The sequence below is a fragment of the Mesoplodon bidens genome, assembly GCF_964165515.1.
Source record: "Mesoplodon bidens genome assembly, chromosome: 1".
Taxonomy (NCBI): Eukaryota; Metazoa; Chordata; class Mammalia; order Artiodactyla; family Ziphiidae; genus Mesoplodon; species Mesoplodon bidens.
The window spans coordinates 202,471,175-202,495,487 of record NC_138176.1 but is presented as its reverse complement, the minus strand read 5'-3'; the positions used below and the strand labels follow the sequence as shown (position 1 = coordinate 202,495,487).

Here is a 24,313-nt window from a genome sequence, read left to right as displayed (position 1 = left end):
TGCTCACCTGATTTATTTCTGTGTGAATTGGGCTAAGCTTCTGCCTCTGATTAACCTTGCCTACTAATTCCTTCTTCCTCCATGCCCACAAGGAATATGCATTTTTGAGGACACCGTTCCAATGCCCTGATGCCCTCTTTACCTGCTTTGAAAAAAAAAAAAGCCCAAATCTCTCTGTTCTTTTTCAATTCTGTTAGTATGTTGTACATAGTTTCCAGCACCGAAACCGAAGTAACATCTACAACCGTGAAAAGTTAAACCTAGTCAGTACTAATAGAGTCATTTTTTGGTATGGCTATTAGGTCAAATTACGATTAGAAAAAAAATCATCATTACAATTCAGTCAAGTATAAATAAGAGAGCTAGATAAAACCTTGTAAACGGTCACCATTTAGAGATCTAATTCAAAAGTTTCAAACTTGAACTAACACTATCAAAATTCCGCCAGTTTGAAAACCAGTAAAAATTATTGCTGGAATCCAATAATTAAAATTTGGTAGTTTGTGCTGTGATGCAAGAGTGGGGAAATACTTTGTGCTATGGAACAAATACCCTGTAAATTCTGTAGCCGAAGACTAATTTTGATTTATCACTTTGCATCTGTTGCTAAGAAACAAGGTACTGTGAACGTCAGGTGGTGGAGTCAATATGTTGAATGTTCTAAGCCAGTTAATCCAGTTGCACTGGCATATGTATGGTTGGTTTTATGTTCAAAAGCAACAAAACATGAAAAGGAAACAGGAAACTTGCAGGTGGATCTATAACTGCGAGTCCCACTCTGGTCAGGCACACCTCCCTCATCAATACCTCCGTAACCACAAAAACTCAAAATGGCTCTAAAAACCTGCAGTGCCAATTAGGCTGTGCATAGCAATTGCTACCCGTCCAGTCTGTCTGGGATGGATGTAAAAGGGCTGTAGCTCAAAGACCACACAAAGTGAGTGTGTCTTCAATGTGTTCTGAATAGTGAAGTAATACTAAGGTCACTTCTGAATACTATTTTTCTTTTTTTGTCTGTATGAACGATCCATTGGTCACTCAGACCCTTGTGTAAAAATAAAAGAATCCTCAAGGCATGAAAACATCAGTAATCTGTAATCTGCTGGACTCTTCCCCTGTCTGGGAAAATACTCGCCACAATTTGACCCAAGCAAATTCTTCTTGGTCACTCAAGGCTAAGAAAAAAATTCTGCTTGTAAGAACTGTAATTTTGCTTCTTCTCTCTCTTTCTCTTTTTGCCAGCAAACTACCACTCTGGTGGCCAATATAAAAGTGCAGAATATATGGACCACAAGGCCGAGCATACACCGCTAACAGCGGTACATCTGCCTGCCCGTGCTGTTTGGGAGTCTCTGGAAGAGGCTTTTTAATATTATTCTACAATATAAATGTAGGTATAACCTATTATATAAACCATCTTAGAACATAAACCTCCACGTACAAAAACGACCAAGAATATCTAATAATAACTAGTGCAGTGTGTCAGTTTTTGGTTTTTTGTTTTGAAAGAATAACTAGGTAATATATGAAACTAGTTTCACACTCTCTGGTTGGTAAAAGAGATGCTGGATGAGCTACAGTAAAGGCAGCCTTTTACCAAGTTACCACCTATTACCATCAAAAGCCTTCAATAGAAAGCAAAGCTCTAGGATCATCCCTTTTCTGCTCATTATCAGACAGACAACATCACCCTCAAAGACTCTGGGTTCTGAAAGAACAAACTGGCCCAGGGTGCCAAATTCTACTTCAAGTGAATCTGGGCCGTGTAGGGCAACAAGCACTTGTTTGCTGTCTATATTTGCCACCACATGGACTCACTAGCATCTCGCAATAAAGACAAGGCTAGGGTAGTAGGTAAAGCACAATGTTTTACAATGAAAGGGCCCTTCACTGGTCAGCGCAAGAAATAAGTACAGGAGTCTGGGGCATTTCTTTTGGCTGTCCATCATGGGTGAGCGGAGTTGATCTCTGACTTCTATGCATGTTCCATGGCAGCCACTTCGGCCAGCACAGCGAGGCTGAAGAACGCAGACACGGCGGGCATCTCCGGGGTGCTGCTCCGCGTCTCCGTGGCCTCTTGGTTGTGTGAGCATTCGTCATTGCAGCCTGTCTCGGTCACCTTAACAAGACTCCTCTGCAGTTGTTCCTTTGGTTTGTCATCCAAAGTACCTCCTGCTGGTGAGACCCGGCCATCTGCTGTCCTGACAAGGTGTGTGATCTTGGTTTTCCTTGCTTTTCTCTTTTGACTGCCCACCAAGGGTTCTTGCGCCGTTGTTGGCTCTGGAGTGTTGGGAATGGATGGGGCATTTTTAACCTTATAAGCAGGCTCTGTGGTGTTTCTGTCTTCTGAAAATATGGCTTCTGTAGGGTGCATGGCAGCCAAGAAGAGTTGCTTGTTTGACCATTTATCCCCACTTCCTTTTTCCGGAACATTAGGCTTCTCCTTTTTGTGCTTGTATTTGCTGACAATTTTGTGGAATAAGTTCTTTTTCTGAGACTGGAAAGGACCTTTGCTGGTTTGGGTCGGTTCTGAGGACATATGTCCGGTCTTCTTCTTTTTTCTTGGGACAGGTACACATTTCTGCTCAAATGTAACAGGACTATACTGAGGGAGGCTGTTGAATTTCTTTTCAAATTCTTCATCCAGCTTTGCTGAGCCAAGGAGAGAGTCTTCCTTTGGCTTTGTCTTCTTGAACTTCTTGCTTCCACTGGTCCCACTCTGCTGGAATGTCCAGCTTTCTTCATGCCAACACTCTTCATGATCAGAGGACTTTCCTTTTCCTGACCTTCGTTTCCCTCTGCCAACATTAGCTCGCAGAGAGGTAAGCATACCCTCAGACACCAGGGTTTTATAAAGAGCACCTTTGCAAGACCTCTCAGATTTCCGGGAGCCACAAGTCTCTATTTTCCTGTGACACTCACTGTCCTCAGGCTTGGCCTGTCCCGATAGACTGGGTGGTAATGCATCCTCCGTAGGGGTCAAAGGTTCTGCTTTTATACCCTCTGGGACCTCACCAGAAATGTTCTTGCTGGCAGAAATACTGATAAAATCTTGAGGTCTTGACTCTTTGGTGGTGTCTGAGGATTTCTCCTTTGACATTTTCTTCTCTCTTGATTTCACTTTCTTCTTTGGTGGCTTGGCATCCCAAATGCTTCCCTTGCCACTCGAGGATGTATGGACCTTCTTGCCAGGGGTATCTCCAAGCTTCTCGATGCCCCAGTCTCCCTTTGCAACAGCTTCAATGGTGTACATGACACTCTCGATATCAGATTCCGAGGACTGCCTCTTTTTGCAAGTCTTCTTGGGTGTGGATTGAGCATTTCCATGTCGTTCCATTTTGTTTTTCTTCTTTTCCTTTTTTAGCTTTTCTGGTTTGCTTAATGCTGTGGGATCCTCGATGATCCTAATGCCATGAGGATGGCACATGTGATCCTTTCTACTGGGAACATCGCTTATTATTATCTTGCTACTGCCAGAGTAAGAAAAATCAGGGAAGTGACTACCTTTTCGATCTTCCTCTAATTCTTCCTTTTTAATTGCTTTAGGAGCTTCCATTTTTATACCCATTATATCATCCATTCGCAGCTCCTCAAAATTTCTTAATTCCTTAGAATCTCTTACATTTTCCTTAGCTGATTTTTCAAATTCTGCTTCTTTCTGGAACCCGGCTTCATCTATTTTCTCCATTTTCATTTCTCTTTCTTCCTTGCCCTTCTCCAGTTCTTGAATTCTTCCGCCATCTGATTCTTTGGCTTTTATTAGCTTTGATTCTTCCATTTTCACCCCCTCTGATGCCAGGCACATCTCTGCCAGTTGAAAGAGTGCAGACTTGCCACAGCGTTTTACAGGTTCAGCAGCGCCCAACTGTGAAGTCTTCGAACAAATCTCTGCAAACTGAAACAAGGCTGATGCTTCACATTGTTTTGATGGAACATCAGGGGGGGAGGTACCTGAAGATATCTCGGCAAACTGAAATAATGGTGACTTCTGACGCAATTCAGAGGATTCTGAAACATCGGGCCTGCAAGGGCCAGAGGATATCTCTGGTGTACCAAGAACATGTTCTCCAGCTAAAAGCAGCATGCTCAGGCCTCCCATTTGAGTAGGATCAGCCATCCCAAAGCTAAGCTGAGGCATTTCTTCAGGCTTTGTTTTCTTGGGGCTTGGCGAGTCTCTTGAAGAGTCAGATGGGAAGGCCCATAGTTTCTCCCGTGGATTGACAGTGGATGTTGGGGATTTCACAGGCTTGTTTGTGGTAGCACACCATTTGTAGCCAGGATTTGCTTTCATCAATGCATGTTTATACTCCTTGGCCATGTCTGTGTATTGCTGCTTTTCCTTTGGATCGAGAACAGCCCACCAATCAGCTAGTATCTTGGTAGCACCTCGGTTATCAAGCCTGGGGTGTTCCTGACGTACAAGAGAGCGATGACGTTTGCAAAATAAGAGAAATGCATTCATTGGTCTCCGGGCTCGCTGTTCTGGTGATTCATCATCTTCAGTTTCACCATCTTGCTCTAGACCATCGGCCCCAAGAAGTTGAACCTTATCAATATCCTCCTCTTCGTCTTCCTCTTCTTCCTCTTCTGAAAAGTCAAGAAGTTTCTTTGCTAGCAATGGATGCCACTGAAGGCACTTTCGTTTTGGTCGTTTTCCAGCTCCTTCTCCTTCTGCGCAATAATCTTTATTTCTATGACTGCCTCTCATGACTCTGACCGGTCAAGTCAAGACTTTCCATCGTGATTTCAATGGAACATCAGAACTTCCAGCTTCTGTGATGCAGCAGAATTCCAGGGAGGCAAACGGAAAGTACACAGGGAGGAAGATGAACTGCAGCAAAGCCTGTGTCATATGATAGTGACCGTGCGGGTTCGCCGGGCGCGAGGGCGTGTGTGTGGCTCGCCCTCAGCGGCCAGTCAGGGCTTCTCTATGGGAGAGTGGAGAGAGAGGAGCTCGTGGAGCCGCTTGGCCTCCCTTCACTGTACACTCCAAGATTCTGAGTTTTAAAGAGGGACTCTCTCGTAACCACTAAGGACCTACTCTATAGCACAGGGAACTATACTCAATATTTTGTAATAACCTATAATGGAAAAGAACCTGAATAAGAATATATATATATGAATCACTGTGCTGTACACCTAAAACTAACACAACATTGTCAATCAACTATACTTCAACTTAAATGATTAATTAATTAATCTAATTAAATACAATTTCTTCCCGAAAAAAATAAGAATGACTCTCAACTCTTCTAAACATATAAAATATTTTCTTAAACCTTAATCCACCCACTCCTGACACGTTAGGACCTGAGGCAAGACTGCGCTGTGCTGGAGGCTGAGGCCCTGCCCTCCAGCTCTGGGTCTGCCCCGTGTCCTGTAGGGCCTTGCTTACGGGACGGAACATGGACGCCCAGCCACGTAGCCAAGCTCCCGCCTCCCCTGCTGCACACAGATGAGCTTGGCCCCCTGGGGCCTGCAAGTGTCACATCTGTGGCTGGGCTCGTCTTCTAGACCATGGTCGTCACCTGGAAGCTTCTTAGAAATGCAGAATCTCAGGTCCCACCCAGACCTACTGAACAGTAGTCTACTTTTTCATAAAATCTCTACGTGGCTTATGTGCAACTTAGAGCTTGAGAGCCTTTGCTCTCACGTGGGAGGCTGAGGTCAGAGGCACCCATCTCCTAAGTTTAAGAGACTCCCTGTTAAAATGCTTTGTTCGTCTTCTGACCTCTGAACGACTTGAGAAGATTCTGGCCAATGATCAGTTCTGTTCAATTCCTTGTTGGACTTAAGGTACATTCCAAACTATAGCTGATTTTTCCTCTTATACATTTCATTTTTTCGGTCAGGTAATTTTCCTTAAGCTGTTTTCTTAGTTGGAATGCACCCCACCCACCCTACTCTGTCAATATCACCTGCATCAGGGTGGCCACCTCTTCCGTGAAGCCCACCGCAATACCCCCAAGGAAGAGCTTCCGTTCTGACCCCATCCTCCTTAGTTGAAAACTCTGGTAGCCCATTCACTGGGTCTGCTCTGGTTATACAACTGAATCCTCCATGAGACAATCAGCTCCCTGACATAGGAGCTGAGTCCCATTCAGACTTAGATTCTCCATTACCCATAGCTGAGTCTATCAGATTTTAAATACACATGTGAAATTAAATCTGCCTCTCTTAAGTTTATTTTTGTGGCTCCTGCAATTCTCTGCTTGTGCCAGAAAGGAGATTAAAATAGCCCTGCAATTTTAATGAAGGTGGGTTTTACTCCTGGGTCTTACCACATTTAGGAAAGTGTATACATTTTGTACTTTCATGCAAAATTGTGCTTGGCACCGACCTGGTGGTCACGAAGGGAAGCAAGGGTGTTCTTCGATGAGAATTCTTGGGCAGCTGGGTCTAGTTCTGTTAGTGAACAGTATTCAAATGGAGGAATTGCTTTAGCTTGGAAAGTAGACCTCAGATATAGGAGGAATAGAGCAGAAGAAAAAGGAACTTATGAAAAACGGAATACAGAAGTGTAAAGGAAAGGTAAATTTCTATGACTGGCCCAGGGTTCTGGCTCTCTGTGTTCATAGATCATAACTGGGCAGTCATGGGGGTGCAGAGAGGGGGCAGGAACTTGCAACGGGGAGTCTGTGCCCTAGTTTTGGCTCTTCTGCTAATTAACTGAGCACCTGAGAAACTCACTAAACATTTGTGGGTCTCTGTTGTCACATCTGAAATATGAATAGTTGGTCAATGCTTCTTAACCAGAGAAGAAAGCTAGAAAAATGGGGGGGCGGCGGGGTAGGGGGTCTTGTTTAAAGACACGTGGCCAGGTGGGACACCCAGAAATGCGTATTTGCTGGGTTTGTGATGGGCCCCAAGTATGAGGTGCCTTTCTGATATTCAGTTCTGGTTAAGCATCAGTAAATCAGATGCTCTCTTAACATTCCTTCTAGCTCAAATATTCCCCGATTTCATGACTACCAGCCCCGTAGTGAATGCATGGTTAGGAGTCTAGGTGTCTGGCAGACACTGCTGGTTGTACCCCTCTTCCTTTAGGAACAAAACCCAAAGTTTTTGCTCCGCACGCGCCTCCCAGAATAACTATTACATTTCCCAGCTTTCCTTTGGGTATGTCCGTGGACTAAATTCTGGCCAAAGGGAAGTGGTGAGTGTAGGTCCTGGGAGCGCTCTTAAAAGAAAGAGGTGTGCCCTCTTGCTTCTTCTTGCTGACAGGCATGCATAGATGATAGTGGAAGATGGGCCAGCTGGGCCAGTGCTGGACATGGGAGCTGCCATAGGAGATGGGAGGGAACCAAGACAGTGTGGCCTGGGTCCAGGACACCAGGGAGTCGTGTCAGGAGGGAACTTCCTACCCCCAGGCTTCCTTTATGTGTGAGAGAAAGACATTATCATCTAGTTAAAGTAACTGCAATTTTGCTCTTACTCTTTCTTTCAGCCAAACCCATCTTAAACTAAAACAATATGGAGCATGGAAAGGACTTAACAGACTCCAGTTATGCTTCCCAATCTTCATGTCAGCACAAATTAAATGTCTGTTTACTGTGGCTTCTTGTTTTCTATTTATGTAAGTGTAGTATGTTTATAAGACAGAGAATACTATTGTCTTTTACAGAGAGCACTTCTTTCACAGCCAAAAATTGATGGAGAGGTATCCCAATTTTAGGAAGCACAGTTTTCTTTTTATGATTTTATCTTATTCTCTACAAACATATATTATTTCCTTAGCATATGCCATATATATATATATATATATATATATATATATATGTATAATTTTTGCCCTCAAAAATGGTCAGTCACCATTAATTTTGTGTGAAATTTGGTAGGACCTGAACTACAGTGAAATACCAAGAACTGCCATTTAAATTACATATTATTGCTAATAATTGTTAGGATTGGCAATAAGCAAACATGTGGTGTTGAGTTTTTTAAACGCTTCTACATTTTTTTTTGAAAGTTTGGGCTTTGACAAGAGCTCATTAGGAAAAAACCTTTAATTCTTTTCCTTCTTATTTATAGTTGAACAAAAGCGCACACCTCCACACACCATATATGTATACGATAATGGAATTTGTTTCTTGTGAACTTGCATTTAGCCTGTGAAAATTACCTTTAATGACTTTGAAAGATATTGTGCTTTTTGCACATTTTAAGTTTCTGATGGGGGACAGGGATGAGGGGCAGTGATGGGAGGATGGTGAAAGAAAAATTATATATATACATATATGTATATATATATATACATATATGTATATATATATATATATATATATATATATATATATAATTCAGGGCATAAGACCTGCAAAATTCTGGGATTAAAAGTCATGTGAATAATCGTTTCTATTTCCAAACCTCTCTTAATAAAGAATGGTAAAATGCCACAGTAGATATTTCAGGCTATTTAATAAAACTCTCTTTCTCTGTCTCTCTGTCTCCTCTCTCTCATACACACACACACACACAGCACACCGCAAAACAAACTCATTCTCACATACAGAATAGAAACTAAACCAAATCAAACCATAGCGAAAGATGATTGGGTGGGGAAAGGAAACGGGGACTCTTATGAAGAGCTCTCTCTGTTTACCTTCATTCCTCTCATCCGGGTCAGTGTAGATGGAAGCCAGAGTAAAGAGGGAAAAGATAACAAAAGCCAATAAAATGAATGCCATTTCCAGGTTGGTAAACGGAAGCTCCATGAAAGACCACAAACTTCTTCGCCTGCAATAGAAAGCAGACACTGGCTTAGTATACCCTGGTCCAGAGAGAACTTGTTGAGTAATTATTTATTGTAGAATGAGATTTACTAAGACTTTTTAAGATACTTCTGTGCACCTGGAACAACACACCTGGAACTAGCAGAAATGGAGGGTGCTCTCGTTTTTTGAAATTTGGCATCAGTCTTGGTGTAATTGAACTTAGACTTTGCTGTGTAGATTGGAGGAGAACATGGGAGTCTGAAGGGCAGAGTCAATTTATGTTTTATGAGTTTTTTGGACAAAACCCTGGGAGTAAAGATAGAGTATATTTCGTATCATGAAGGAAAAAATAATGTTGGTTTCTATCTCACTGACCACACCCAGGTTCAGAGTAACGTTCTTGTGCCTGAAGTTATCCAGTGTTTGCCAACCAGGTGATAAATCTACAATGGAAGCAATTTTTAGTGAAGAAACCATAGTCTTCAGAGTAGCTGGATCAAACTCAACCCAAATAAAGATAAATGTGTTAGCAATTCAACCATGAGATCTTCCAATCTCAGACTCGAAAAAGGAGAGCTCATGTGTTTAGAAAGGAAAGCATAGTTCCACTGGGGGGAAAGGATAACATCTAGATGGAAATAACCTCTGTCTTTCTGTCTTGCAATGTTTACTACATAAATGGAAAATATTTAAAACACTGCAGACATATGTGGGAATGTTATCATTTTAAGAAGACCCAAAGAAAGAGATTTCACATCTTTCCACTGCAACTCATTCCAAATTCTTTATTTACTGTCTATTTTAGGGAAATAACTTATTGGGGTCTTTCACCTAAGGGTTCAGTCTCCTTTAAATATATTTTTTAAATGACTTCATCATACCCTGTAGTTGAGAGACAAGATTTGAGGTGGGAGTTAGGCTTGCTCTCTTTCCTAGTTGCAGTCTTCCAGTGTTGCTATAGAAGGACAGAGGTGGGTGAGGGGATAATAAGTTCTTTAAAATCGGCTGGTTTTGAACAGATTTCTGATTCTTTTTTTTTCTTTTGGACATACTTCTTACAATTGACAATAGTTTGGGGGATATTGATCAGAAGTCTGTAGCTTTTCGTAGGTTTGTAGGACAGAAAATTAGACATGGAATTTATGTGTCATAGGTATGCACATTTTAAGATATGAAGAATACTACCGGGGCTTCCCTGGTGGCGCAGTGGTTGAGAATCCGCCTGCCAATGCAGGGGACACGGGTTCGAGCCCTGGTCTGGGAAGATCCCACATGCCGTGGAGCAACTAGGCCCGTGAGCCACAACTACTGAGCCTGCGCGTCCGGAGCTTGTGTTCCACAACAAGAGAGGCCGCGACAGTGAGAGGCCCGCGCACCGTGATGAAGAGAGGCCCCCGCTCGCCGCAACTAGAGAAAGCCACGCACAGAAACGAAGACCCAACACAGCCAAAAATAAATAAATTAAATTTAAAAAAAAAAAGAATACTACCAAGGGGGTTAAGATGTATCTTGGAAATTTCTCACATCAGTGCACATTGGTCGAGCTTATTCTGGTTACTGGAAGCTGAGCATTCTAGAGTATGGCTCTACTGTCATTTAACCACTCATATTGATGGGAATTTGGGTTCCTTCTAATTTTTTGTCATTGCCAACAATGCAGCAGAAAATATTTTTTTGTAAATATAAATTTGCACACAGGTACACATATCTCTAGGAAAGATTTATAGAAGTAGAACTGCTGGATGTATAAACTTTTGAAATGTTCCTTCACAAATTTCCCTGAAATTTACAACCTTCTCAGTACTATATGTAAAGAACTGGTTCCCAAATCCTTCCTCAACACTCCCTCTTTCGGTTTTCCCCCCCCAATTCGAAGTTAAAAATACTATCTCATGTTTAAATTGGCTTTTCCCTGATTTCTAGTGAGGTTGAACATTTCTTTATGTGTTGATTTATTATTTATACAGTTTGCTCTGTGAATAACTTGTCTTTATCTTTTGCCCAGTTTTAAACTGGGCATTTGTAATTTTCTCACTGATTTGTAGACAATCATTATAAACTTTGGATAAAAAATTCCTTTCAGGGCTTCCCTGGTGGTGCAGTGGTTGAGAGTCCGCCTGCCGATGCAGGGGACGTGGGTTCGTCCCTAGGTGAAGTAGGTGAAGCTTCCTTGCCCAGTCAAGATGTCTGTTGGGCTACATGTTTTTCTACAGTGACTGATTTCTGTTCTTATTTGGACTCATATTTGCAAAGAAGCACTATATGTTATGTTTCAACTTTAAGTTTTAAAATACATCATATGGTCCAGAACAAAAGCAATGTTCTTCAGTACCTCTGAGTGGTCAAATGTAGATGATCTATGTAAATTCAGTTAGGGATCAAAATAGCCAGACTTCTTCCAGGGAGAAGAACTGAACTGACAGTCTTTGAAAATCTTTCTCTGGAGACTTCTTAGAGGAACAGGGAAAAATGTGGGTTCTTGGTCAGTTTCTCAATAAATACGATTTCCTGAAATATCTCAGGGCTTTGTCATACCTTATACCCTTTTCAACAAGGAAAGTTGTCTTAACTATTCCCTTAGAGTAAGAGAATTGAGAATGTGAATTACAAATGAGATAGTGGATTTACAAACTATTAAGAGCTGCAGAACTCTTGCAATACTAAAATATTCTCAGTTATTTTTTATTTTTTATTTTTTTGCGGTACGCGGGCCTCTCACTGCTGTGGCCTCTCCCGTTGTGGAGCACGGGCTCCGGACGCGTAGGCTCAGCAGCCATGGCTCACGGGCCCAGCCACTCCGCGGCATGTAGGATCTTCCCGGACCGGGGCACGAAACCGCGTCCCCTGCATCGGCAGGTGGACTCTCAACCACTGTGCCACCAGGGAAGCCCAATATTCTGATTTTTTATTAAATACTTTTTATTCAGTTTTAAGATCACAGTTAAAGTACCTTAGCATGTTCTACACATGACTTACATGTGCAATTTTTAGAAATATCAAATTAAGTATAATATTTTGAGGAAAGAAATTATATAAACGTGTATATTGACTTTCACTACACATACATCTAAGAAAGCAATAATTCTGTTGTACCATTAAGTGGAAATCATTTATTACATGGCACGTTTACACCAACTCTAAAGAGAACCAAGCCAATTTCTGAAAGCAAGAAAAATGAGCAATTCGGTCATGCTGAAAACTGTCAACAGACTTAAGACCTGGTGGCCAAATGAAGCTGTGGTTAATTTATAATAGGTAAGTAAGCAATTCAAACCTATGGGAAAAGTTCATAATCTGGTAATGTGGACTCTCGGGTGGTTTTTATTCCTTTTCGACAGATTCCTGAGAGCAAGCCATGAATGCTAAGGAAATGAGAAACATGTTGCCGAGCATGTGCTGAGCTGAGCTCCAGATCACAAACCTCCCCCACCCCAGTTCTGCCACTACGAGCTGAGGCACTAAAGGGAGGTGTCAGTGGACGTGAGCACTCCCCTGAGGCCGCCAGGGGAGGTCATGGTTAGTCCACGAAACGCGTGCCTCTGTGATTTAGGTTAGAGCTTGGGAGGTAAGACGTGTGGTGCGGTGCAGTGGGAGGGTGTGGAGGCATGGAATTAGGTCCTTGCTCCTCGGTAACCAGTTCTGGCCCAAGTTATTAGAAAATCTCTGGAAAGAGTAGTAATGTTCACAATAACTAATTCTGTGCATAAAGATCAACTTAAGGAATTGACAAACCATTAGCCAGACTCATCAAGAAAAAAAGGGAGAAGACTCAAATCAATAGAATTAGAAATGAAAAAGGAGAAGTAACAACTGACGCTGCAGAAATACAAAAGATCATGAGAGATTACTACAAGCAACTCGATGCCAATAAAATGGACAACCTGGAAGAAATGGACAAATTCTTAGAAATGCACAACCTGCCAAGACTGAATCAGGAAGAAATAGAAAATATGAATAGACCAATCACAAGCCCTGAAATTGAAACTGTGATTAAAACTCTTCCAACAAACAAAAGCCCAGGACCAGATGGCTTCACAGGCGAATTCGATCAAACATTTAGAGAAGAGCTAACACCCATCCTTCTCAAACTCTTCCAAACAACTTCAGAGGAAGGAACACTCCCAAGCTCATTCTACGAGGTCACCATCACCTTGATACCAAAACCAGGCAAGGATGTCCCAAAGAAAGAAAACGACAGGCCAATATCACTGATGAACATAGATGCAAAAATCCTCAACAAAATCCTAGCAAACAGAATCCAACAGCACATTAAAAGGATCATACACCATGATCAAGTGGGGTTTATTCCAGGAATGCAAGGATTACTCAATATACGCAAATCAATCAATGTGGTACACCATATTAACAAACTGAAGGAGAAAAACCATATGATCATCTCAATAGATGCAGAGAAAGCTTTTGACAAAATTCAACACCCATTTATGATAAAAACCCTGCAGAAAGTAGGCATAGAGGGAACTTTCCTCAACATAATCAAGGCCATATATGACAAACCCACAGCCAACATTGTCCTCAATGGTGGAAAACTGAAACCATTTCCACTAAGATCAAGAACAAGACAAGGTTGCCCACTCTCACCACTCTTATTCAACCTAGTTTTGGAAGTTTTAGCCACAGCAATCAGAGAAGAAAAGGAAATAAAAGGAATCCAAATCGGAAAAGAAGAAGTAAAGCTGTCACTGTTTGCAGATGACATGATACTATACATAGAGAATCCTAAAGATGCTACCACAAAACTACTAGAGCTAATCAATGAATTTGGTAAAGTAGCAGGATACAAAATTAATGCACAGAAAGCTCTGGCATTCCTGTACACTAATGATGAAACATCTGAAAATGAAATCAAGAAAACACTCCCATTTACCATTGCAACAAAAAGAATAAAATATCTAGGAATAAACCTACCTAAGGAGACAAAAGACCTCTATGCAGACAATTATAAGACACTGATGAAAGAAATTAAAGATGATACAAATAGATGGAGAGATATACCATGCTTCTGGATTGGAGGAATCAATATTGTGAAAATGACTCTACTACCCAAAGCAATCTACAGATTCAATGCAATCCCTATCAAACTACCACTGGCATTTTTCACAGAACTAGAACAAAAAATTTCAAAATTTGTTTGGAAAAACAAAAGACCCCGAATAGACAAGGCAATCTTGAGAACCAAAAACGGAGCTGGAGGAATCAGGCTCCCTGACTTCAGACTATACTACAAAGCTACAGCAATCAAGACACTGTGGTACTGGCACAGAAACAGAAAGATAGATCAATGGAACAGGATAGAAGGCCCAGAGATCAACCCACGCACATATGGTCAACTTATCTTTGATAAAGGAGGCAGGAATGTACAGTGGAGAAAGGACAGCCTCTTCGATAAGTGGTGCTGGGAAAACTGGACAGGGACATGTAAAAGTATGAGATTAGATCATTCCCTAACACCATACACAAAAATAAGCTCAAAATGGATTAAAGACCTAAATGTAAGGCCAGAAACTATCAAACTCTTAGAGGAACTCTATGACATAAATCACAGCAAGATCCTTTTGGACCCACCTCCTAGAGAAATGGAAATAAAAACAAAGATAAACAAATGGGACCTCATGAAACTTCAAAGCTTTTGCACAGCAAAGGAAACCATAAACAAGACCAAAAGACAACCCTCAGCATGGGAGAAAATATTTGCAAATGAAGCAACTGACAAAGGATTAATCTCCACAATTTATAAGCAGCTCATGCAGCTCAATAGCAAAAAAACAAACAACCCAATCCAAAAATGGGCAGAAGACTTAAATAGGCATTTCTCCAAAGAAGATATACAGACTGCCAACAAACACATGAAAGGATGCTCAACATCATTAATCATTAGAGAAATGCAAATCAAAACTACAATGAGATATCATCTCACACCAGTCAGAGTGGCCATCATCAAGAAATCTAGAAACAATAAATGCTGGAGAGGGTGTGGAGAAAAGGGAACCCTCTTGCACTGCTGGTGGGAATGTGAATTGGTACAGCCACTATGGAGAACAGTATGGAGGTTCCTTAAAAAACTAAAAATAGAACTACCATATGACCCAGCAATCCCACTACGAGGCATATACCCTGAGAAAACCATAATTCAAAAAGAGACATGTACCAAAATGTTCATTGCAGCTCTATTCACAATAGCCCGGAGATAGAAACAACCTAAGTGTCCATCATCCGATGAATGGATAAAGAAGATGTGGCACATATATACAATGGAATATTACTCAGCCATAAAAAGAAACGAAACTGAGCTATTTGTAATGAGGTGGATAGACCTAGAGTCTGTCATACAGAGTGAAGTAAGTCAGAAAGAGAAAGACAAATACCATATGCTAACACATACATATGGAATTTTTAAAAAAATGTCATGAAGAACCTAGGGGTAAAACGGGCATAAGGACACAGACCTACTTGAGAATGGACTTGAGGATATGGGGAGGGGGAAGGGTAAGCTGTGAGAAAGCGAAAGAGAGGCATGGACATATATACACTACCAAACGTAAGGTAGATAGATAGTGGGAAGCAGCCGCAGAGCACAGGGAGATCAGCTCGGTGCTTTGTGACCGCCTGGAGGGGTGGGATGGGGAGGGTGGGAGGGAGGGAGATGCATGAGGGAAGGGATGTGGGAACAGATGTATATGTATGACTGATTCACTTTGTTATTAAGCAGAAACTAATAAATAAATAAATAAATAAAAGAAAAAAAAAAAAGATCAACTTCAGGGCAGGATCAGTTTTGACCACTGACTGCAACAAGGAAACAGTGGCCACCGAACTTCTCAGTACAAGGTTTCCTCTTTTCCGTTATTAGTATAAATCATACCACCACAAATAAAATTTGGCCAGGAGAGGAAACTTTTTGTATGTGTGAAGAAAATGTATATTGATATTTTTAAGGAAAGCGTAGCACAGACAGATGGAGGTGTGTGAGGGGAATCAAATGTACTTGTCTTGTTGTTCACTCTTTTGCTGCTTCTTTTTCTAAAATGTACGATAATGTCCCCAGTGAAAAGGACAAGGTCATTTACTATGGGGTACAATAAACTTCACTATCACTTCCAAACTATATCGAAGCAAAGCAGTCCATCAGACTCTGAATACATCACCAGACATATCTGGTAAGATGAACTGAACCCCTGTTTCTTTTTTTATTGTAAGTATGATGTTAGTCAATCTAAATAAGATAACTGTAAAATAAAAAATCCCCAAACTCAAATACACACAAAATCCAAATCTAATTCTTTGGGAATGCTTGTATAAATAAAAGCAACACCTAATTAACAAGTAGTACACTCTTTATAAGGTGCAAAACAAGATCCTATGTGGGGAAAGCTAAATTTTAATTCCCACCTAACAGTCACTCTGAATACTTTATAGGTCAAATGTCATAAGAGCATTTGCTTCTACTGCCCATTTTCAGCAATACATTGTTCTCTCCGGAGAAGGTGGTTTGGGAAGTCAAAACACTGCAGTGGAAAACAGTGGCACTGACGGTAGAAGCAAAAAAAGACAAACCTTTGAAACAGGACTTACTGAAGTTAACAGTTAAAGCTGAGGTAGCCCATTAGGATTGGCCTTATCTGAGGGCTCTGTGGAGCAGTGCAATCAAAGGTGAACCTTCTCACAGCATCACGTACACCCCGACTTTCCCTTTACAAATGATGACTCCAGGCCTTGCACGACTTCCTTCCTTTTCCCCCAAGAAGCGGCGATGCTTCCCCTTTGCTGTATGGATGCTGGCCTCCAGCCTCCAGCTGCTGGTCTCCAGAACACTTAGATTCGTACAGTACTTTAGCAGGCAGCATGGTCCCACTGCTTCACATTAATGCCAAATGCCAAACTTGGAACAGAGTTACTTGATATTCCCCATCCCTCCCCCGGAACTGTCTAAACAAAACATGTCATTCAGTTTTCAGCTTACTCCTAGTGCTGTATTGATTTATAATCTGCTTGAGATTTTACATAGGTGCAAACATTTCCAGAGGATGAGCCAAGGACTACAGAGTGCAAACAGAATTTTCTATGACTCAGGCAGAGTAGCATCTGACTTGATAAGAGAGTGACAGGGATTACACAAGTTGGATTCTAAATAACCAGACCCGTTCAGATGCTCCTTTTGGTTCATAGTGTTCCATCCCTTTTTTTCTCTGCAGCAGTCTGAATGGCAGGAACTATAATAACAGTGATAATGTGGGAATGAGTTCAGCATGGCTTTGAGGGGGCACTGGTAGAAAGCTCATCTGACGGAATTAAATAAATATATTTTCGGGGATGGGGGCAAAGACTGTCAGAATTACAATGGTATGATATATCCTTTTGAAAAAGAGGGCTTTAAAGAATTCACCATTTTGATCTAAAATCTGGGACCTAACCTAGTTTGGGGATAAGAACCTGTGTCTTCAAAGTGGCTGTGGGACCTTTTGCCTTTTCCTGGCCTCATTACAGTTATCCAAACAAATAAACACTTAAGAAGGGCGTCTTACAGTATTTTCTCTCTTTCACTCAGCTTCTTAGAGCTGCAGCTTCAGTAACTATAATATACTCTACACACTTCAAAATCACATAGGAAAATACCCAGAATAACTAAATAAATAAAAGGCTAAAGAAAACTGGAACAGTACTGTGTCTCCATCTGAGCCTAAATCATCCGCTTCCAGCAACACAGAGAAGGGCTAGGACAATTGTTTTCAAAAGATTTATATACAGGTTTGAATCTAGAAATTAAGGTAAAAGCATAAATATTGATAATTTCAACTAGATTCAGAATGGTTTCAGAAAGATATGATACAACAATTTAGAATAAAGCAAAAGCAGAAGAGCATCATATTTTGGTTTGCTTGAAATATACATAAGGTGCAACAACTTTTTCTCTTGAGGATGCTTGTGGGACAAATGTGAGTGTAGATGGTGTTTGCTGGCAGATTAAGGTACACACCATAGCAATATGATTTTCCAAAATAAAAAAGAATGAGAGAAGTGAAATGAAAATGATAAATGGGGGAGGGTACTACATGTTGGTCTGCAATATGTGTGCTTACAAATGTTGTTACCTGAAAATACCAACACCCCTCTCCAGTGGATTCAGGGCATGAGAAAAGCACTATTTTTGAAATCAAGACATTACTCAGAGAAATGACAAGGTGAGTGTCTAAAAGACTATAAAGCTTTGCAGGATTTCTGCTACTCTCAGTGCCTAACCGCTTAAAAATTAAGCATGTCTACAAAAAGGTGGGTTTTTTTTTTTCTAAAGTATCTGAAAACAGTCGTATCCAGTAGGTTGCCCTCCACCCCGACCCCTGCCTAAGGGAAAAGCCACTGAGGTTGAGGAAAAGCAGATCAGGTAAGATATATTAATCACATAGAAAAAAGTCATCTTTTGTTTTGCTTCTGTTTTAAAAAGGTCCCATGAATATACAGCACTCTGTTAAGGAACTCTAGTGAAATGTACTCAGAGGACCGGAGGAGAGGGCACTGGCAAAAATAGACCTGTTCTAACATGTTCTAGAGAATAACAAGTTAGTGCCATTGTCAAGGTGCATGTTCTGCACCAAACAAGTTTTGTTGTTGATTTTTTTTTTTTTGGATTTTAGCTAATTATAATTTTTAAATCACTGCTAGCAAGTGGTCCAGAAACTCCAACAGCCACCAACACTGGGACCCAGCAATTTTCAAACATTCACTTTGTGTTTCGAAATTTAGAAAATATTAATACAACAGCATCATAGTAAAAATATCATGCTAAAATCTGGGGTTGCTCACCTGATTTATTTCTGTGTGAATGGGGCTAAGCTTCTGCCTCTGATTAACCTTGCCTACTAATTCCTTCTTCCTCCATGCCCACAAGGAATATGCATTTTTGAGGACACCGTTCCAATGCCCTGATGCCCTCTTTACCTGCTTTGAAAAAAAAAAAAAGCCCAAATCTCTCTGTTCTTTTTCAATTCTGTTAGTATGTTGTACATAGTTTCCAGCACCGAAACTGAAGTAACATCTACAACCGTGAAAAGTTAAACCTAGTCAGTACTAATAGAGTCATTTTTTGGTATGGCTATTAGGTCAAATTACGATTAGAAGAAAAATCATCATTACAATTCAGTCAAGTATAAATAAGAGAGCTAGATAAAACCTTGTAAACGGTCACCATTTAGAGATCTAATTCAAAAGTTTCAAACTTGAACTAACACTATCAAAATTCCGCCAGTTTGAAAACCAGTAAAAATTATTGCTGGAATCCAATAATTAAAATTTGGTAGTTTGTGCTGTGATGCAAGAGTGGGGAAATACTTTGTGCTATGGAACAAATACCCTGTAAATTCTGTAGCCGAAGACTAATTTTGATTTATCACTTTGCATCTGTTGCTAAGAAACAAGGTACTGTGAACGTCAGGTGGTGGAGTCAATATGTTGAATGTTCTAAGCCAGTTAATCCAGTTGCACTGGCATATGTATGGTTGGTTTTATGTTCAAAAGCAACAAAACATGAAAAGGAAACAGGAAACTTGCAGGTGGATCTATAACTGCGAGTCCCACTCTGGTCAGGCACACCTCCCTCATCAATACCTCCGTAACCACAAAAACTCAAAATGGCTCTAAAAACCTGCAGTGCCAATTAGGCTGTGCATAGCAATTGCTACCCGTCCAGTCTGTCTGGGATGGATGTAAAAGGGCTGTAGCTCAAAGACCACACAAAGTGAGTGTGTCTTCAATGTGTTCTGAATAGTGAAGTAATACTAAGGTCACTTCTGAATACTATTTTTCTTTTTTTGTCTGTATGAACGATCCATTGGTCACTCAGACCCTTGTGTAAAAATAAAAGAATCCTCAAGGCATGAAAACATCAGTAATCTGTAATCTGCTGGACTCTTCCCCTGTCTGGGAAAATACTCGCCACAATTTGACCCAAGCAAATTCTTCTTGGTCACTCAAGGCTAAGAAAAAAATTCTGCTTGTAAGAACTGTAATTTTTCTTCTTCTCTCTCTTTCTCTTTTTGCCAGCAAACTACCACTCTGGTGGCCAATATAAAAGTGCAGAATATATGGACCACAAGGCCGAGCATACACCGCTAACAGCGGTACATCTGCCTGCCCGTGCTGTTTGGGAGTCTCTGGAAGAGGCTTTTTAATATTATTCTACAATATAAATGTAGGTATAACCTATTATATAAACCATCTTAGAACATAAACCTCCACGTACAAAAACGACCAAGAATATCTAATAATAACTAGTGCAGTGTGTCAGTTTTTGGTTTTTTGTTTTTTGTTTTTGTTTTGAAAGAATAACTAGGTAATATATGAAAGTAGTTTCACACTCTCTGGTTGGTAAAAGAGATGCTGGATGAGCTACAGTAAAGGCAGCCTTTTACCAAGTTACCACCTATTACCATCAAAAGCCTTCAATAGAAAGCAAAGCTCTAGGATCATCCCTTTTCTGCTCATTATCAGACAGACAACATCACCCTCAAAGACTCTGGGTTCTGAAAGAACAAACTGGCCCAGGGTGCCAACTTCTGCTTCAAGTGAATCTGGGCCATGTAGGGCAACAAGCACTTGTTTGCTGTCTATATTTGCCACCACATGGACTCACTAGCATCTCTCAATAAAGACAAGGCTAGGGTAGTAGGTAAAGCACAATGTTTTACAATGAAAGGGCCCTTCACTGGTCAGCGCAAGAAATAAGTACAGGAGTCTGGGGCATTTCTTTTGGCTGTCCATCATGGGTGAGCGGAGTTGATCTCTGACTTCTATGCATGTTCCATGGCAGCCACTTCGGCCAGCACAGCGAGGCTGAAGAACGCAGACACGGCGGGCATCTCCGGGGTGCTGCTCCGCGTCTCCGTGGCCTCTTGGTTGTGTGAGCATTCGTCATTGCAGCCTGTCTCGGTCACCTTAACAAGACTCCTCTGCAGTTGTTCCTTTGGTTTGTCATCCAAAGTACCTCCTGCTGGTGAGACCCGGCCATCTGCTGTCCTGACAAGGTGTGTGATCTTGGTTTTCCTTGCTTTTCTCTTTTGACTGCCCACCAAGGGTTCTTGCGCCGTTGTTGGCTCTGGAGTGTTGGGAATGGATGGGGCATTTTTAACCTTATAAGCAGGCTCTGTGGTGTTTCTGTCTTCTGAAAATATGGCTTCTGTAGGGTGCATGGCAGCCAAGAAGAGTTGCTTGTTTGACCATTTATCCCCACTTCCTTTTTCCGGAACATTAGGCTTCTCCTTTTTGTGCTTGTATTTGCTGACAATTTTGTGGAATAAGTTCTTTTTCTGAGACTGGAAAGGACCTTTGCTGGTTTGGGTCGGTTCTGAGGACATATGTCCGGTCTTCTTCTTTTTTCTTGGGACAGGTACACATTTCTGCTCAAATGTAACAGGACTGTACTGAGGGAGGCTGTTGAATTTCTTTTCAAATTCTTCATCCAGCTTTGCTGAGCCAAGGAGAGAGTCTTCCTTTGGCTTTGTCTTCTTGAACTTCTTGCTTCCACTGGTCCCACTCTGCTGGAATGTCCAGCTTTCTTCATGCCAACACTCTTCATGATCAGAGGACTTTCCTTTTCCTGACCTTCGTTTCCCTCTGCCAACATTAGCTCGCAGAGAGGTAAGCATACCCTCAGACACCAGGGTTTTATAAAGAGCACCTTTGCAAGACCTCTCAGATTTCCGGGAGCCACAAGTCTCTATTTTCCTGTGACACTCACTGTCCTCAGGCTTGGCCTGTCCCGATAGACTGGGTGGTAATGCATCCTCCGTAGGGGTCAAAGGTTCTGCTTTTATACCCTCTGGGACCTCACCAGAAATGTTCTTGCTGGCAGAAATACTGATAAAATCTTGAGGTCTTGACTCTTTGGTGGTGTCTGAGGATTTCTCCTTTGACATTTTCTTCTCTCTTGATTTCACTTTCTTCTTTGGTGGCTTGGCATCCCAAATGCTTCCCTTGCCACTCGAGGATGTATGGACCTTCTTGCCAGGGGTATCTCCAAGCTTCTCGATGCCCCAGTCTCCCTTTGCAACAGCTTCAATGGTGTACATGACACTCTCGATATCAGATTCCGAGGACTGCCTCTTTTTGCAAGTCTTCTTGGGTGTGGATTGAGCATTTCCATGTCGATCCATTTTGGTTTTCTTCTTTTCCTTTTTTAGCCTTTCTGGTTTGCTTAATGCTGTGGGATCCTCGATGATCCTAATGCCATGAGGATGGCACATGTGATCCTTTCTACTGGGAACATCGCTTATTATTATCTTGCTACTGCCAGAGTAAGAAAAATCAGGGAAGTGACTACCTTTTTGATCTTCCTCTAATTCTTCCTTTTTAATTGCTTTAGGAGCTTCCATTTCTATACCCATTATATCATCCATTCGCAGCTCCTCAAAATTTCTTAATTCCTTAGAATCTCTTACATTTTCCTTAGCTGATTTTTCAAATTCTGCTTCTTTCTGGAACCCGGCTTCATCTATTTTCTCCATTTTCATTTCTCTTTCTTCCTTGCCCTTCTCCAGTTCTTGAATTCTTCCGCCATCTGATTCTTTGGCTTTTATTAGCTTTGATTCTTCCATTTTCACCCCCTCTGATGCCAGGCACATCTCTGCCAGTTGAAAGAGTGCAGACTTGCCACAGCGTTTTACAGGTTCAGCAGCGCCCAACTGTGAAGTCTTCGAACAAATCTCTGCAAACTGAAACAAGGCTGATGCTTCACATTGTTTTGATGGAACATCAGGGGGGGAGGTACCTGAAGATATCTCGGCAAACTGAAATAATGGTGACTTCTGACGCAATTCAGAGGATTCTGAAACATCGGGCCTGCAAGGGCCAGAGGATATCTCTGGTGTACCAAGAACATGTTCTCCAGCTAAAAGCAGTATGCTCAGGCCTCCCATTTGAGTAGGATCAGCCATCCCAAAGCTAAGCTGAGGCATTTCTTCAGGCTTTGTTTTCTTGGGGCTTGGCGAGTCTCTTGAAGAGTCAGATGGGAAGGCCCATAGTTTCTCCCGTGGATTGACAGTAGATGTTGGGGATTTCACAGGCTTGTTTGTGGTAGCACACCATTTGTAGCCAGGATTTGCTTTCATCAATGCATGTTTATACTCCTTGGCCATGTCTGTGTATTGCTGCTTTTCCTTTGGATCGAGAACAGCCCACCAATCAGCTAGTATCTTGGTAGCACCTCGGTTATCAAGCCTGGGGTGTTCCTGACGTACAAGAGAGCGATGACGTTTGCAAAATAAGAGAAATGCATTCATTGGTCTCCGGGCTCGCTGTTCTGGTGATTCATCATCTTCAGTTTCACCATCTTGCTCTAGACCATCGGCCCCAAGAAGTTGAACCTTATCAATATCCTCCTCTTCGTCTTCCTCTTCTTCCTCTTCTGAAAAGTCAAGAAGTTTCTTTGCTAGCAATGGATGCCACTGAAGGCACTTTCGTTTTGGTCGTTTTCCAGCTCCTTCTCCTTCTGCGGAATAATCTTTTTTTCTATGACTGCCTCTCATGACTCTGACCGGTCAAGTCAAGACTTTCCATCGTGATTTCAATGGAACATCAGAACTTCCAGCTTCTGTGATGCAGCAGAATTCCAGGAAGGCAAACGGAAAGTACACAGGGAGGAAGATGAACTGCGGCAAAGCCTGTGTCATATGATACTGACCGCGCGGGTTCGCCGGGCACGAGGGCGTGTGTGTGGCTCGCCCTCAGCGGCCAGTCAGGGCTTCTCTATGGGAGAGTGGAGAGAGAGGAGCTCGCGGGGCCGCTTGGCCTCCCTTCACTGTACACTCCAAGATTCTGAGTTTTAAAGAATGATTCTCGTAACCACTAAGGACCTACTCTATAGCACAGGGAACTATACTCAATATTTTGTAATAACCTATAATGGAAAAGAATCTGAAGAAGAATATATATATATGAATCACTGTGCGGTACACCTAAAACTAACACAACATTCTCAATCAACTATACTTCAACTTAAATGATTAATTAATTAATCTAATTAAATACAATTTCTTCCCGAAAAAAATAAGAATGACTCTCAACTCTTCTAAACATATAAAATATTTTCTTAAACCATAATCCACCCACTCCTGACACGTTAGGACCTGAGGCAAGACTGCGCTGTGCTGGAGGCTGAGGCCCTGCCCTCCAGCTCTGGGTCTGCCCCGTGTCCTGTAGGGCCTTGCTTATGGGACGGAACGTGGACGCCCAGCCACGTAGCCAAGCTCCCGCCTCCCCTGCTGCACACAGATGAGCTTGGCCCCCTGGGGCCTGCAAGTGTCACATCTGTGGCTGGGCTCGTCTTCTAGACCATGGTCGTCACCTGGAAGCTTCTTAGAAATGTAGAATCTCAGGTCCCACCCAGACCTACTGAACAGTAGTCTACTTTTTCATAAAATCTCTAGGTGACTTATGTGCAACTTAGAGCTTGAGAGCCTTTGCTCTCACGTGGGAGGCTGAGGTCAGAGGCACCCATCTCCTAAGTTTAAGAGACTCCCTGTTAAAATGCTTTGTTCGTCTTCTGACCTCTGAAGGACTTGAGAAGATTCTGGCCAATGATCATCAGTTCTGTT

The 24,313-nt window shown here is 41.8% G+C and overlaps 2 protein-coding genes across 2 annotated transcripts; both read right to left on the bottom strand.

Moving 5' to 3' along the window:
• Positions 1 to 1,887: 1,887 nt before the first annotated feature.
• LOC308617942 (HMG box transcription factor BBX-like) lies at positions 1,888 to 4,909 on the bottom strand (the record flags this gene model as incomplete). Its single annotated transcript, XM_081235346.1, is given in 2 exon segments — positions 1,888 to 1,987; positions 1,989 to 4,909. Coding segments are annotated over 2 exon segments (2,820 nt in total). The 5' UTR covers positions 4,709 to 4,909.
• Positions 4,910 to 20,006: 15,097 nt separating this feature from the next.
• On the bottom strand, positions 20,007 to 23,389 carry LOC308615347 (HMG box transcription factor BBX-like). The gene is given in 2 exon segments (XM_081230701.1): positions 20,007 to 20,524; positions 20,526 to 23,389. Coding segments are annotated over 2 exon segments (2,820 nt in total). The 5' UTR covers positions 23,246 to 23,389; the 3' UTR covers positions 20,007 to 20,424.
• Positions 23,390 to 24,313: the final 924 nt, after the last annotated feature.